This window comes from Gastrolobium bilobum, unplaced genomic scaffold (assembly GCF_033153095.1).
Source record: "Gastrolobium bilobum isolate Gb01-03AN ecotype WA unplaced genomic scaffold, APGP_CSIRO_Gbil_v1 utg3765, whole genome shotgun sequence".
Lineage (NCBI taxonomy): Eukaryota > Viridiplantae > Streptophyta > Magnoliopsida > Fabales > Fabaceae > Gastrolobium > Gastrolobium bilobum.
Window position 1 is genome coordinate 226,462 of NW_026897952.1, and position 17,196 is coordinate 243,657.

Sequence of the window (17,196 nt, forward strand, 5' to 3'; positions counted from 1 at the left end):
CAAAAAAAAATAAAAAATCTAACACAATTAGCAACAGAAACAGAGGATCTGTGACCCCACACGTGGTCCTCAAACACAGTCACAAGAAAGAGAGTGAGTATTTTGAACACGGGGTGTTATATTTAGAGTTATATTTACAACTTATTTTTATTTATAATTTCTTATAATTATATTTTAATTATTAATTTTCGTCAATCAATAATTATTATTTATTGTGAATTAATAATTAATTAATAAATTTGATTTATGAAAATCTTAACCGCTGATTGACGGAAATCAACAGTTAAGATATGGTTGTAAGATGTTGTAAACGAAAATAAGTTGTAAGTATAATCTTTCCCTTTGAATATAACTAACTATAGTTCAAAATAAAATTATAACTAACTATAGTTCAAAAAAAATTATAAATTATATATTTTGAAGAATATATAATTAATAGTATTAATTTTTTGTCTGTTCAAAAAATATATAAACTGATATGTCATGTTTTTATTGGTGAGTTGATATGTTATGCTTTTATTATATTAGATTTTTTCCACAAGAAGCAACCATCCTGAAATAGAAACCAACGTAACTGCCAGGAAACAACCTAATACCAAAGTCGGCGCGTTTCATTCTCATTGTGCAGCCCCACACACCCTTTGATTTTTTTACTTCTTCTTCCATGGCCCTTCTCTGCCACCGCCTTCGACCTACTACTATATCAACAGTTACCACCTTCCACCGCCCTTTCACCCTTTTAATATTTCCACCACCACCTTCTTACATCATCGTACCCAACAACAAACCAAACCACTCACTACACTTCACTTCAACATGAACAACCCCAATGATGAAAATGAGAACTCTTCCATGGAGTTGGGTTCCGAAGCACTTTTTTCACCTGACATGATGGAGTTTGAAGCACTTTCGACCATGATGATGATGGAGGACTCGCCACCAATTAGAGATTCTGGTGGTGGTGGTGGTGCTGTGCAAGTTCAACCAATGGAGTGTTTGCTAGAGAACCCTGTTCCTCCCTTTCTGTCAAAAACTTTCGACCTTGTGAATGACCCATCACTGGATCCGATTATATCATGGAGCTCCACCGGTGGGAGCTTCATTGTGTGGGACCCTTTGGAGTTTGCAAGAATCGTCTTGCCAAGGAATTTCAAACACAACAATTTCTCCAGTTTTGTTCGCCAGCTCAATACTTATGTGGGTATTTTTGCTTTTGCTTTCACACAGCCTCTTATGGCTGTTATGTAACTAGTTTTCTTTTTTCTTTTTTTATTTTGTCTGTATGTAACTAATTTTCTTGTGTATTTTTGAAGTAGCTCTGTAATTCTCTTCTTTTCTTCCCTTGATTGATTATTTTTTTGTAATTAGGTTCGATGAAGATCAGTTAATGTATATTTTGATTGAACAAGTTGATGTATCAACTGTGAATGTAAAAATAAAAAATAAAAAAAATTGATTATTTTTTAGGCATTTTGCTGGTGTATACTAATTTCCTAAATTGGCTCTTGTTGTATAGGATGTTATTTCTATGATTGAACGAGTTTTCTGAATGGATGTGACTTTGTAATGTGTTTGTGCAGGGAGGTAGATTGAAGCATATAGTTTCTTGTTTTTTTGTGTTTTCTCATTTGTAAAAAGCAGACTTGAATATTATGGTCTGCTATTTGTAATTGCTATCTTGAGGTGTACTCTCTTGTGTCCTGTGTTTCTTTTTGTTGGGGTTGTTATTATTACTAATGGAATGGAGTAAACAGAAGATGGTTCAGATGTTTCCTAATTTCATTGTAGTTAGGATTGAGACACTCCTGCTACTGGAATTGGCAACAGGAGAGATATTTTCACTCCCTAGAAGGGATTTCATGCAAGTTAAAAGTGTCTACTATAGACTCACACAGTGTGTTTGACCCTTCTTTGAACCCTGCACATAGCGGGAATTTTATAGCGCCAAGCTTGTCCTAGAAGGGATTTCATCTTCACCAGGTAGTAATCTGGGTTTCTATGGGGTGTTTTTGTGTTGCAAGAATTTTGAATTTTTCTGTATCCTATATCATCTTGACCTTTTTTATGCATATGTAAAGCTTGTTTTGGTTTCATAGATTGCATTCTCCAATAATACTACTACTTCTATCTTGCTCATAATGGCTTAAGTTTTGGTGTAACTAAACAATCTTGTTTTTATTCGCTTATATTTCTTCCCTTTTTCCTCATCATGATCCTTGTCTTGGGGCCTTCTATTTTCTTCTGCATTCATTTTCTGGTAACTTGGCATTTGTATCCAGGGATTCCGCAAGATTGACACTGACAAATGGGAGTTTTTTAATGAAGCTTTCCAGCGTGGGAAGAAGCACTTACTGAAGAACATCCAAAGGCGAAGATCACCTCAATCCCAACAAGTTGGTAGCTACATTGGATCTTCCACTGATGCAGGAAAGCCTGGAGTTGAGGTTGAGATAGAAAGACTTAAGAAGGAGAGGAGTATGTTAATGCAAGAGGTGATTGATTTGCAGCAACAACAACGAAGAACGCTTCACCAAGCAGGAGAACTGAATCAAAGGCTCCAATCTGCAGAGAAGAGGGAGAAACAAATGGTTTCTTTCTTGGCCAAGTTACTTCAAAACCCTGACTTTATAGACCGCCTTAAGCATAAGAAGGAACAAAGAGATATAGATTCTCCAAGAGTGATAAGGAAGTTTGTCAAGCACCACCCACATGAAAAAGGAACAGAAGAAACTCTCATGTCTTATGAAACTCCAGAACTAAATCCAGTTTCCATTGAACAGTCTCCTCACTACCTTTCACAGGTTTTGGCTAGAGAAATGAGTGTAGGTGCAGAAAATCTGACTTCTCAAATTGAGAATATGGTATCAGATGAATTGGCTTCAGTGCATGGGATTATGTCAAATCCAGAAATTATTGGAGAAGGATCATCTAACTTGGGACTTGAAGATCCCCATTTCAAAGGGAAAAATGTCTTGATCCCAAATCAAGAAACTGTTCCAGAGTATTTTGTTTCCTTCCCAGATGACTTAACCAAGGAGAAAGGCTCTCCAGATTTTTCACCTCTTGGAACTGAAAGCTTTATGAAGCAAGAAGATATATGGGACCCCAACTTCAATGTTAGTGGTGCTACTTCAAGCTGTGTGAATGAGCTTTGGGGCAGTCCTATCAATTATGAAATGCCAGAATTTGGAGTCTCAAGTGCTATGTCAGACATATGGGATATGGGTAAGTGGCCAGCTGATGAATCTCCTTGATGAAACAGATAGTCAAACTGCTCAGCCAAAAGATTATAGACCTAAGAGTGTCCATCCATAGGGCTTCTTCATCTGCATATGCACTTATTCTCCTGGGGTATTACTACTGTGTTTCTAGTTCCTAGGGGTTATTGAATAATTTGATTTACAGATAGTATTCATTCACCAGCTTTCATTCTTTCTTCATTTCCAATTTTTTTTATTCTTTTGGATTGATTCTATACTTGTCCATACTTTGTAAATTCTAATTGTTTAATTGTTGACATCTTTCATTCAATTAAATCATGTCATCTTAACCAGATGGTTGGTACAAAACTGCTGGGTTTTTCACCTGAGGGGTGATTAAAGTGTGTGCTGGGAAATATCTTCAGTACTACGGGAGTATTGAAGATTCAGTACATCATTTACTCAATTTGAAAAAAACAATATATTTTTTTTACCATTTTACCCTTCCTTGTATGGTTATTTTTCCCTAAACCGTCACTCTTTTCTACTTTTAGTAAAGAAGTACATACTCCAGTAGCACTAAAGATGTGCTCCATGAGGTGGTACCGTCAAACTTCTCATTTGGATTTGTATTTCTCTGCATTGCTATGCACGTTGCAAATAGCCATATATAATTGATAAGGTAAATTTTAGTGCACAAGGCTCTTAATTTTGCGAGACTGGAAATGAGGATTGGTTGTATGCAATTTTACATTTGCATTTTTGTTAAGCGGTTGTTTTTTGGACTTTAAATCTTCTTATCAGAAAGAGCAATCTTATCATTGCTCTAAGCTTGCATTAGTTGAAAAGTGATAAGGTATACTGTTTAGAGTAATTGGTTAATTTCTTGTTCTTTCTCCCTTTTCTACTTATTTGTGTTGTAGAAGAGATAACTGCACGGTGATAGAGTTTGTAGGGATGAAAGTAATAATATGACACCTCTACATAGTAGAAATGTAATCATCTAGTTGGAAGATCTGGACTCTATTAAGCTTGGTGCATGAGAACTTTTACAGTATCCATGCCGAGATACTGTTCCCAACTTTTAGTTTTTTGTTCACTCTTCCACACTATATCTTGTAAAAAGATGCACCTCCACTGCATGCAGAAACCGAAAGCCTTCTTGATGAGGTCTGTCTGGAATCATCTATACATTCACTATATATGCTTTCTTCTATTTGCTTGCCTCCGTCTTATTCATGCTACTTCATATATAATGTACAGCATATCTCGTTGCACACACTCGAATCTTCATTTGGTTCAAACTCAATCCGACTAAAGACAACTTCTTCGATATCATTTTTTCTATTCTCGAAACTCTTAACTTCAGATCTCTAATTAAAAGAATAAACTCATCATCACTTAGAACCAACAGCACTAATAGTTGTTGGTGAAAGCCACCAAATCATACCAATTGGATCATGCGGATTCAAATCCCAGAATTAATGAGGGAAAAGAAACGCCTTAATCATAAAACAAAGCAAAAGCAAGGCTAGCTTGAAATTTTTTCTTTTGAAGTATACAAAAAATTAGAGGTCCAAACATACTAGAATCCTGAATGGACACATGGGAAGTGACAGAGAAGTCAGAAGTTCGATACTTTACTAAATCAATTTTTTGCCACCCTTGCCTAAGTTCTTACATGTTCGACGTAACCTAAAACAAATATGGTCCCCCAGAGAAATCAGAAGCTTAGACCATCATAATTTGCACAAAAATACATTTCAAGTAGGAAACTGTTCCACAAAGTAAAAGAAGCAGCAGTTAAGATCCAATATCTCTGGGACAGCTGGCAAACATATCCAAAATCTCTAATAGTTCAGGTCAATTTAAAAATTACACAAACATTATTGGAAATAGACACTTAAAACAATAAAATGTCATAATCTAACACTACCTAATTAGAAACGGAAGATATCCATTTGAACATAAATGAATAAACTAGTACAAGTTACGACTCACGATTCAAGCAGCTCGCGGATAAAGTTAATTTTCATGGTGGCAAAATTTGAAGGAAAAACAAAAATACTGAAAATAAAATGATGACAAAACCCCCCATATAAGGGGAATCAAGAACAATTATGTCACCTAATACGAAGTTAAACATAATTTAATCAATGATAGATCACTTTATAATCAAAAGCCAGGGAAAGACAACATTTGTAATTTTTATATATATATATTAAGAATCTTCCTTCTTCCTTTTTGATGCATGCTCATCACTCCCCTTTTTCTGCTTGGCTTCTCGGCGCTCCCTCTTTACTCCTTTAGCTTTATAAGGTAAAGCCGTTTCTCCAACCTAAACAATCATAAATTGTTTTAACTGATTAGATATCCTTTGGTTGACAGAAAAATGAAAGAAACATGTGCACAGGCTATATACTTTTAGTGACAGGAGATAACTAAAACAGTTGATGCAATGAATGAAAGTAGTCACTCTTACCTTCTGATCTGGAATATAAATATTTCCAATCTTTCCCTGTAGTGCATCCTTTTTAACATTCTTCTCCTGTGAGCAACAGAGCAAGTATACACTTCAGGCATATAACTTCATTTTACAATAATATATAAACTAAATATATCTAGAAATTTTGCCAACCTTTTTCTTTGGCTTCTCCCTTGAAGTTTTCATGGCTTCCTTCCTCAAACTATCATTAGGAGGACGATGCCGACGAACAACGAAATCCATGGAAGGGCCAACTTCTACCAATTCCATTCTTGGTACAATGCTGCCTGACTTTTTCAGCCGCAATGCACAGTGTGTAAAAAATACCCTATTTGGAGATAGGGCAGTACAAACATATGCCCGGTCCAGTCCAGCAAGATTTAAATTCTCCACAACCTGCATGCATCAGTTGCATCACTTATATTAATGTTAAATCTAGTTGGCAACAAAAGGAAAGGGATGTGCAAGGCTAAGAAGCAGAGATGCACCTCTCCACGAAGAAGATCAAGTAAAACTTCCTTAAAATGTTTTAGTTCATCCACAGCCTCAAATCCTTCTCCAATGAAAGCAATAAAAGGCTTTGACCCTTCCCTTGGAGCTGTTTTTCTATCATAAGTAAATGATTCCATGGGTTTAAAGTTTTCAACCCCAACTTCTACTAAATCATAGATATGGTGATCATATGTTCTCCCTATAACAAGGTTATCAGGTCGCTTCTTTGAGTGAGATCCATACTGCAAAATACAAAAACTATTAAGTAAACGCTCTGCTTGCAAGATTCAGGACTCTTATGTGTATAACGAGGAAATCAATTAAATTTAAAGAGGAAGAGGGGAAGAAGCCTGTATTAACATGTGAATTGCCATTTATTTTTTTTCCTATAATTTGAAAAAAAATAGTCCTGGCATTACAAGATTCAGCAATACTATCACAATCTGAAGACAGACAAAGTTGTCCTCTTCCATCATACCAACATCTACATGCACTTCACGCCAAACATCACCCAATTCAAATAGCTTAAGAGCACAGTTCAAATTTTTAAACCTCGATAACATAGGTGCTTACAGATGGTGAACTAGTCAAAGCTGACAAATATCTTATTCTGAACCGAGTAAGGAGAATTCAAAAATTAAATATATGTAGCACCAATTATGTGACTTAATAATAAAACTTTTTTTAAAAACATCAACAACAACAAAAAAAATAAGGTTGAGTAGAAGCTCACAAAGGAACCAATAACTTTCCATACAATCACCATGAAGCAAGGTATTCTCAACACAAAGGATCCTCCAAATCCTAAGTACCTAAAACATACTATTCTATTCCACAATCATCTCAACAATCCAAACAACAACAATTAACTAATTACCACAAAGATGCTGCAATCCGTTTTCATAGAAAAGAACTCCAAAGAAGTCTCGCCGCCACTCTCAAACGGCTTAATGTTCTCATTCTTGCGACTATACTTCACGGCACTGTCCTTCTTCAGGTGATAAATCTGCGTCAACACCGCATTCAAAACCCCACTAGTCTTCGTCCCATGCAGTATAAGCGTCTTCTTCCCCGATTCAACCTGCAAACACACAAGCCGTAATCAAAATATATATATAAAAAAAAGTAAATAATACTTTCCGGGAAAATCTAATCATCTTCCGGGAAAATCTAATAATTTTCCGGGAAAACAAACGGAGCAGAGAAACAAAAGAGAAAGAGGTTCGGCAACGCTATACTCACGAGTTTGGGAGCACGCTTCTCGAGCTCCCGTTTTCCCTTGCGTGTCTTAGCGGTTTTAATTTCCAACATCACAACCAAACAGAAACAGAAACAGAAACAGTTTGCAGAGTGGGTTTTGGTGGCTCAACTCTGCACCTCACTTGTTCAGTTTTAGGTTTTAGGGTTTTGTCTATGCACAGGGGAAGAGGGTTTTGTTCCGTTTTTCCTAAATTTCCACTCTGTTTTTTTATTTTATTTTTTCCTCAGTTCATTGTTTAATATAGTTTCATATTTGTTTTTCTAATCTTTATTACCCAAATAAAATCACCACCAGCTAGTAATATAAAGTGGTCTATTATTTTTATTAGCTGTTGATAATATATATATATATATATATATATATATATATATATATATATAAATTTATATTTCTGCAACTGTTGTACGTGCAGTAATCAAATACTTGCTATATATATATATATATATATATATATATGTGAAATTAATAAATGTGAAGAATCATAATCATATAAAAGATGAAATATTAAATGTAAAAAATCATGACGATAACCTACACACAAAAAAATCATGACGATACACCATTGTTGTACGTAAAGCAGCTATTGAAATAATTTTATCATATATATATATAATATTTTTAATGTTACAGGAGATACATTTTATCTACTAGACACGTATATTTATTTTTTATCTCCTATAACATAAGAGACATAAACTCGTATATATATATATATATATATATATATATAATATTAGAGATTATCTTATTTTAAAAAGCAAATACTTTATTTATTTATTTATTTTTTATATTAGGATAACACTGAAATTTTAACCTATAATCTCATATAAATATCTTCTTTTTTTTTGGTAAACAAAAGGCCTAAGCCCAAACACACACAAAGAAAACCAAGCAGGAAAACCTACAAGCTACACACCACATCACGTGGCCTACTAACAGAAGCCAAATCCGCTTGCAGTAAAAGAGAAACACCGGAAGGAGGTTCCCACCAAATCCTAGAAACTAACTAATCCTGCTCCTCAAGCAAATAATTGGCCAGCCAGTCCGCTACAGCATTGCCTTCTCTATAAATATGACGAAACGAAACTGACCAATCCTTAAGAATCCAAATCTGTATACGAGATATCAGCTGACACTCACGGATTGCTATACCATTCTTGGATAGCATAGTGATCACACTAGAGGAATCACTTTCAATCAACACATTTCGATAGCCAGCATTCCAGGCCATCTCCAAACCCCTGAGAACCCCCCACAATTCAGCTTTGAAAGAGTTGCACACTCCCAATCTGTACGCAAAGTCACCTAACCACCTCCCAGTATCATCCCTTAACACACCTCCGCAAGCAGCCAAGCCAGGATTACCGCGAGCAGCACCATCAGTATTAACTTTAATCATGCCAGTACTAGGAAACTGCCAAGCTACGTCAATGGACATGGTTCTACGCTGAGCATGCCGGGAAGACTGAAAACAGGAAGCAGTGTGAATATCTTCAACAAGGTTTCTAATAATCCTAATTCTGTCAGAAGCCGAAGGCATAGGAGAGCCATGGAAGACATCATTTCTCCACAACCAAAGCTTCCAGCAAGTAACAAAGAAGAAAGACAACCAACTCGGCATATTACCCACTGACAGCTTCAACAAAAGATTAAAATCAATCCAGGTGTGCAAATCACCAAGGAAGAAGCTAGCGCTAGAAGCAGTTGGCACCAGATCATTCCAAATAGGAAGCACCTGCTGACAATCCCTTAAAGAGTGAATAACTGTTTCAGTTTCCAAACCACAAATGGGACACAAATCATCACCATGACCCCAATGAGCAATTCGGTTCTTAGTTAAGAGCCTCCCATGCAACACTTTCCACATAAAAATTTTAATCCTTCGAGGACCAAACCAATACCACAGAGTATCCCAACTACGACCAGTGTTATCAACCGAAATAACCTGGTCCAATAAGGACAGATAGACTGCTTTAACAGAAACACCAGCATTCCCAACCAGATTCCACCCACTCCTATCAGGACCATCAACATCACTAGGGGGAATAGTACCTTGCAACGCATGAATAACGTTATCAGGAAGCCAAGGGGTAATCCGACTCCAGTCCCACTCCCCAGCATTTGTAACCATATCAGCAGCACTTTCCTCCATCAGAAAACTGGAATCCCTCCAGGAAGAGACTTCAAGTAACGATTGATTGGACAGAAGCCAACGATCCTTCCAGAACTTGATCCTACGGCCATCACCTAACTCCCAAACTAATCTATCCTCCATACACTTCCAAACACGACATAAATTTTTCCAAAAAAATAGAATCAGCATTGGAAGAAGTGAAAGCAGCAACTCGTCTAGAATTGGCCGAATACTTAGCACGCAGAACATGATTCCACAATTGATCAGGATCAGAGAAAAACTGTCAAGCCCTCTTAGCAAGAAAAACATCATTCATCAACTGCATCCGCTTCAGACCCAAACCACCAGCATGTTTAGGTTTCGTAATTGTTTCCCAACTAAGATGGTTTTTCCTAGCCTGATCCAAATCGCCCCAGATAAAACCCCTTTGCATTTTTTCAAGCCTCATACAAATGGAAGAAGGGATTTTGGTATGCTACATCTGAAAATAGGGGATAGCAGCCAAAACCGAATTTGACAAAGTGATACGACCAGCTTGTGACAAGCTTTGTTGATTCCAACCATTAAGCTTACCCCTAACTTTTTCCACAATCCCCTCAAAAAAATCCTTAGAACCCTGCCATGTCTCATCATAGAACCTAGGTATCTACCAATATTCTTGACATGCTTAAACCCACTCCTTTGGGTGATACTGTTAATAGTATCAACATCAGTGTTCCTAGAGAAATAAATGCTAGTCTTCTCAACACTAAGTTTCTGACCCGAAGCCTCCTCAAAGAGAGAAAGACACTTATGCAGAACCTCAAATTGCTCCACACTAGCCTCCATAAAAACCATGAGATCATCTGCAAAAGCAAGATGAGTAATGGGAGGACCTCCCTTACCCACCCGAATTGGCTTCCATAACCCACTATTTAAAGCAGTCGTAAAAATGTGAGACAACTTCTCTATAGCCAGGACAAACAAATAAGGTGAAAGAGGGTCACCTTGCGTGATACCTCTCGAAGGAAAGAAATCACCAGTTTTACCACCATTCCATAACACATTAATCCTAGCTGACTCCACACAAGACATGATCAACGTAATAAAATGATAAGGAAAAGAGATTTCCTCAAGGACACTTCGCAGAAACTTCCAGGAAAGCCTATCATAAGCCTTAACCAAATCAATCTTAATAGCCATAAAAGCTTTCTTGCCCTTCATTTTATGCATTGAGTGTACCAATTCCTAGGCAATGATAATGTTATCTTGAATTTGCCTATTAGGGACGAAACTTACCTGAAACGGGGCAACCAACTGATCCATCATAGGCTTCAACCTTAGCACCAGAATCTTTGACAAAATCTTATAAAGAACAGAACACAGGGATATAGGTCTAAATTGAGAAACAAACATAGGATTTTTGTCCTTGGGGATCAACACCAATAACGTAGAACTGATCTCAGCCACCATTGAAGGATTGGACCAAATCTTCCTGATTTCATCAGTAATCTGCTCTTTAACAGTCTGCCATTGTCTTTGAAAAAATACTGCAGGAAAACCATCCATACCAGGAGCTTTAAAGGTTCCCATGGACTTCAAAATACTAGCAATTTCAACACTGGTTGGCATTGTACACATGCTTTCCCGAGCATCATTGGAAATAGGCTTCCAGAAATTAGGAGAAGAAAACCACATACGGGACCAAGATTCCTCAGTAAATAAATTCCTATAGAAATTGCAAACATGCACCTTAAGGTCGTTGGGCTCCTCAATCCACTGGTTAGAATCATTTCTGAGCTTAGAAATTTTATTAGAGCTTCTTCTAACAACAGTCCTCAAGTGATAGTAACGGGTATTCTTATCAGCATCAGCAATCCAACTATGCCTAGATTTTTGAAACCAAAGCATCTCCTCCTCGTCCAACACCACATCAAGGTCATGTTGCAAACGCTGCTCAATACCTTGTAACCTTAAGCAATCTGCCAAGGACCGCTGCATTTGAACGTTACCAATCTGCTTAATTAAATCCTCCTCCTCATGTTTATGTTGCCATAGACCTCCTTATTCCATTATTTAAGTTGAGGAACAAAACGGCTCAGCATCAAATTGATATTAACACTACTATCCCAACCAGTTCCCATTAACTCGGCAAACTTGGGATGGTCCATCCAGGAAGCAAGAAATCTGAAAGGCCTATCCTGCCAAGAAGTATTATTACTGGAGATCTTCAGTAACATGAGATTATGATTCGAATGCAACCGAGGAAGCACCCTGACCTCAGAATCCTTAAAAGAAACTCTCCAGGGAAGGTTAACACAAACTCTATCTAATTTTTTATAGACTCTCTCAAGATGGTTCCACTTCGGTCCCTGCCAGGTGAAATGAGGGCCAAAGCTACGAAGATCATCAAGGAAACAACTATCAAGGAACTCCGAGAACCTATCACACTTAGCTCTATCAACTGGAGATCCACCCTTTTTTCTCACTGACCTCTTTAATATCATTAAAATCACCCGCAACAACCCACAGAAGACTATTATTTTGACTAATCTGATGAATATCATTCCACAAAAGATGCCTCTCCTCTTCTCGAGGACTAGCATACACAGCTGTACAAACAAAGTGCAATAGGTCACCAATACCCACCCTCAAATGCAAATACTGCTTAGATTGAGATATAAGATTCACATAGCATCTATTAGAATCCCACACCGCCCAAATACCACCAGAAAAACCATCTGCTTCCTCAAACAAAGCTTTATCGAACTTCAGCTTCTTCATAAGCTTGCTGCTATTCCCACTGTTAGTACGAGTTTCCATTAACACAATCAAACAAACATCATGCTTGTCCTCTAACAACTTTAGGGTACGACCAAGCATAGGCTTAGCAGCACCTCGACAGTTCCAAAAGAGAATTGACATTAACACGATCCTTGGGAATTTGCAGGGCGAGCTTGCACCTGCGACAAACGCCTTTCTGCCTTCGCTCCTGTACCACGGATGGTACCAATACCCTTAGACTTAGTCGACACACTCCTGATATGGCTCGGCTTTGGATCAGGAGGTTTAGGGACTTTAGGACTTCGACTACCTCCCAGCTCAGGAACCATATTCACATCTTGCGACTTCCCCTCAAGCCGCATCTCATCCACAGCCATAACATTAGTAGAGACCTTCCAATTAGAATTATTAGAGAGCTTAAGCGAATGACTCTCCAATTTGAATTTAGCAGCAGAGAGAATAGTTTTTAAAATAGATGCTTCATCAAAAGCATCTAAATCCTTCAAGCTATCGGAAGCAGACAACTCGTCCCACACCAGCTTGAAAGCGTGCTCCATTTCTATTAAAGTAACCTTCTCATTAGCTCCCTTCCTCTTCTCCTTAGTAGCTACCTGGGATTCACAAACCTTTCCCATAGATGACTGACCTCCCACCACAATAGATTCTAGCTTTGGATTGACAACGCTATCATCACCATCCTTCTTGACAGAAATACCATTTCGTAGCTCAGCTTGATCAATACCAGCACTAACAGAAGCCACTCCATTTTTATAACCCTTGCCCAAACTCCCTTTCTTCCCCTGAGAGACAACCATCCACGGACCAAGACCCTCCGTCTGCTCATTGTCCAGATTGATAACACCTGAGCCACTAACAGGAACAAGAGCCCTACAAGTATTCTCTCCATTAGCATCCGTATCAACAGCACCTGAAATAGAACTAGGACAAGTTTCCATCCTATGGTCATACTTCCCACACTGATAACAAATGAGATGTAATCCCTCATACTCAACCTTTTTGTACCGATTCTCAATCGTGTATTCAGCCTTTAATGGTTGACTTAAGTCTAACTCTAAGCAGATACGAGCAAACTTCCCTCAAGCCAAATTTGTCGTCGCAGCATCCAAACGAATGAACTTACCAAGCCAATCACCAACCTTTTTCACCAAAGAAGAATTTACATACTCCAATGGGAAACCCGGTAACCTAACCCAGGCAATAATTTTGTTAATGGATGCTTGAAAAGCATTAAAATCAGGTTCCCAAGATCTAATAGCAAGATAATGGTCAAATATGATCCAAGGGCCAGCAGTTAAAACATGATCCATATCAGATTTTTTTCAAAACGAACTAAAAAGAATTCATTCTCAATATCTATGACATGAATTTTCCCATCCCTCTCCCACATATTTTCTAACATTTTCTTCATAAAATCGATAGACAGTTTCTTACCCAGCAATTTCACAATAAGGGACTGTTTCCAAGGCTTCCAAGCTTTCTGTTTAAAATCATCTGATAACTTGAAGTTTGTTTTGCCATCCTCACGGACCTCAATCACCACTTCATCCTCATCTAGCGCCATCTCTTGATCAACATCATTCTTCTTTTCTTCCTTCATGTCGCTGCGCGCATCTGCATCTGCAACAGCTTCTGCAGCTTCAACATCTTCCTCTACATCTGATACCCATTCACCATTGTGTCTCATTAAAATTTCCTTGAAGCTAGCTTGTCCCTCCATCCATGCTTCATCCCTTAGGATAAGGGACTGATCATTTGAGAATGATCCATCTTCTTTATGTTTCTTTTTGCTTCTTTTAAGATTATTCACCTCTTGTGATCGAAGTTCTGTCGCACCAAAAACGTGCATGGTGGCACACAACCCTAGGAGCCCCAGAAACCCTAGCACACAAAAAACCCTAGCGCACGAAAATTAAGTACTTTTTAAATATCTTAAATCTCTCACCAAAGACCAATCTTAGTGGTTTAAATATTATATTTTATTAAATATGAATGAAATCAAAAACAAAAATTTAGGATTCCGATCATGTCTCAAGTTTATAGTAATTTAACGAAACTTTATGTTATAAAATCAAGTTCAAATATTATATTATAAATAAATGAAAAGAAAAGCATAACAATATCACTAAAATTCTAAATGTATTAATAAAAGTCATGTCGTTATATAAATTAAATATAAATAGAAAAAAAAATTATACTTCAACATATTATTAGTATGATAATTATAAAATACATGAAACATCAAAAAGTCATTCAACGAGACATACGAGAGATCATTTATGTTGCACCGACACCACTACGAGACACGACACGATACTCTGACATATTAATTTGAAAAAATGTTAGATTTCAACAGTTGGAACATGTTCTGATATTAAATAATATTTTAAATTTATGTAGTGTATATTATATTAATATTAAATAATTTAGCAAAAAATGAAACTAAGCTTATAATACTTGTTAGAATATTAGATATGATATGATTAGATATGATTAGATATGATTGGATTTCGTCTTATCCGTAAATATCCTGACTGTATTAGGATTAGGTTTGGGCCTTTCACTTGAGCCCATTAGGGTCTCTATATATTGTAACTCTCTGACACAGATCAATACACAACATATTATTCTTCTATTATTTTATATTCAAGTTGGTATCAGAGCCTGGTTCCGATCCAGGGACCTGTGGGTTATGGGCCCACCACGCTTCCGCTGCGCTCTGACCTTAGACGCGTGGTTCTTCTTGATTGGATATTGTTTGCCTTCGTTTACGGCTTTTATATTTTATCTTTAAATGGCAGCAGCATCTCCTGATCTCTCGGATGTTAACTCTCCTTCTATTGTTGCAAATATAGCTTAGTCAGACAATGCATCATTTGGTTCAGGTTCGGACTATGCTGCACTCCAAACCCCTCTCAGGAAGGCTTCTCCTCAGTCTCAGCCTTATACTGGTAATCCTGTTGCTTGTGTTTCTCATTCTACATCACTTGGCACTTGGATATTTGACTCCGGTGCTACCGATCATCTCTGTGGTAATAAGGAACTCTTTACATCTCTTACTTATTCTGATCATTTACCGTCTTTTATCCTTGCGGATGGAACCAAAGCCCCAGTTCGTGGGATTGGACAAGCTCGTTCGACCCCTACCTTGGCCCTGACATCTGTCTATTACATTCCTGACATCCCTTATAACTTAATTTCTATTAGTAAGTTGATCCACTCCCTCACTTGCACCATTACTTTCTCTAACCATTCTGTTTCTGTGCAGGATCCGGGTACGGGGAAAATGATTGGAGTGGGTTGTGAGTCACGGGGGCTTTATTATCTGGATGTGCCTCGTCCTTCAGTAGCATGCTCTCTCACAGAATCTCCACAACTTATCCACAGTCGCCTTGGTCATCCAAGTCTTTCAAAGTTGCAGAAAATGGTTCCTCTTTTGTCCGGTCTTCAGTCTTTAGATTGTGTGTCATGTCAACAAGGGAAGCATACACGCTCCTCTTTTGCCAGTCGAGTCAATAAACGAGCTGATGCCCCTTTCTCTCTTATTCATTCAGATATCTGGGGTCCAAGTCGTACCTTGTCTGTCTTAGGTTTTCGGTATTTCGTTACCTTTATTGATGAGTTTTCCCGTTGCACTTGGACCTATTTAATGAAAAATCGTTCCGAGCTATTTTCCATTTATAAAAAGTTTTCTACTGAGATCCATACTCAATTTGGTGTTTCTATTCGTATTCTACATAGTGATAATGCTAGGGAATATGTTTCTATTGATTTTTCTAATTTCTTGGCCACACAAGGTACTTTACATCAAACTACTTGTCCTCACACTCCACAACAAAATGGGGTGGCTGAACGTAAAAACAGACATCTCATTGAAACTGCCCGTACCCTTCTTATTCATATGCAGGTTCCCCTTCACTTCTGGGCAGATGCTGTACTTATCTCTTGTTTTCTCATCAATCGCATGCCTTCATCTGTGCTCCACAATGACATTCCTCATAATCTATTGCTTCTAGATGTTCTTCTTTATCCTCTAACTCCACATGTCTTTGGTTGTACTTGTTTTGTTCATGATCTCACTCCTGGTAAGGATAAGTTAACATCCAAGGCCTTTCTGTGTATCTTTCTTGGTTATTCTCGTCTTCAAAAGGGTTATCGTTGTTATTCTCCTGACCTTAAGCGTTACTTAGTTTCCGCTGATGTCACTTTTCTTGATCAACAACCCTTTAATTCTATCCCATCTCAGATGTCACAGGTTGATCATGTACTTCCTGTCCCTTTTCTTGACTTGTCTTTGCCAACTGCAGGTGCTTCTATTCCAGATGAGCAACCTATTACTTCTATACCTGAGGACCGTCCACTTCTCACCTATCAGCGTCGCAAAACTGTGCCTCCTGTCGACTCAACTCTTGCTGACTCATCACCCACTGTTGTAGCTTCTTCCCCTCCGGATCCTTCATCAGAGACTCTTCCCTTTGCTCAAAGAAAAGGTACACGTACTACTCGTAACCCGTATCCTCTTTATACCTTTTTGAGTCATGACCGTCTTTCTTCACCTCATTTCACCTTTGTTTCTAGTCTTTCTTCTATTTCTATTCCTAAGACCACAGGTGAAGCACTTTCCCATCCAGGGTGGCGCCAAGCAATGCTTGATGAGATGACTGCACTTCATTCCAATGGCACTTGGGACCTTGTTTCTGCTCCTCCAGAGAAGTCTATAGTTGGTTGTCGCTGGGTTTTTACTGTGAAAGTTGAACCTGATGGCCATATTGATCGTCTCAAGGCACGTTTAGTTGCCAAGGGTTTTACTCAAATATTTGGCCTTGATTATAGCGATACATTT

General features: G+C 37.8%; 2 protein-coding genes across 2 annotated transcripts; one reads left to right on the plus strand and one right to left on the minus strand.

Moving 5' to 3' along the window:
• Positions 1 to 696: 696 nt before the first annotated feature.
• Positions 697 to 3,419, plus strand: LOC133311662 (heat stress transcription factor A-3-like). Its single transcript, XM_061512737.1, has 2 exons — positions 697 to 1,197; positions 2,280 to 3,419. Exons 1-2 carry the CDS (start codon positions 817 to 819, stop codon positions 3,252 to 3,254), a joined length of 1,356 nt encoding a protein of 451 aa, XP_061368721.1. The 5' UTR covers positions 697 to 816; the 3' UTR covers positions 3,255 to 3,419.
• Positions 3,420 to 5,143: 1,724 nt separating this feature from the next.
• Positions 5,144 to 7,609, minus strand: LOC133311663 (ribosome production factor 2 homolog). The gene is made up of 6 exons (XM_061512738.1): positions 7,420 to 7,609; positions 7,055 to 7,258; positions 6,174 to 6,419; positions 5,839 to 6,081; positions 5,683 to 5,748; positions 5,144 to 5,538 (listed from the first exon to the last, which is right to left on the minus strand). The coding sequence occupies exons 1-6, from the start codon at positions 7,486 to 7,488 to the stop codon at positions 5,422 to 5,424; spliced, it is 945 nt and encodes a 314-aa protein (XP_061368722.1). The 5' UTR covers positions 7,489 to 7,609; the 3' UTR covers positions 5,144 to 5,421.
• Positions 7,610 to 17,196: the final 9,587 nt, after the last annotated feature.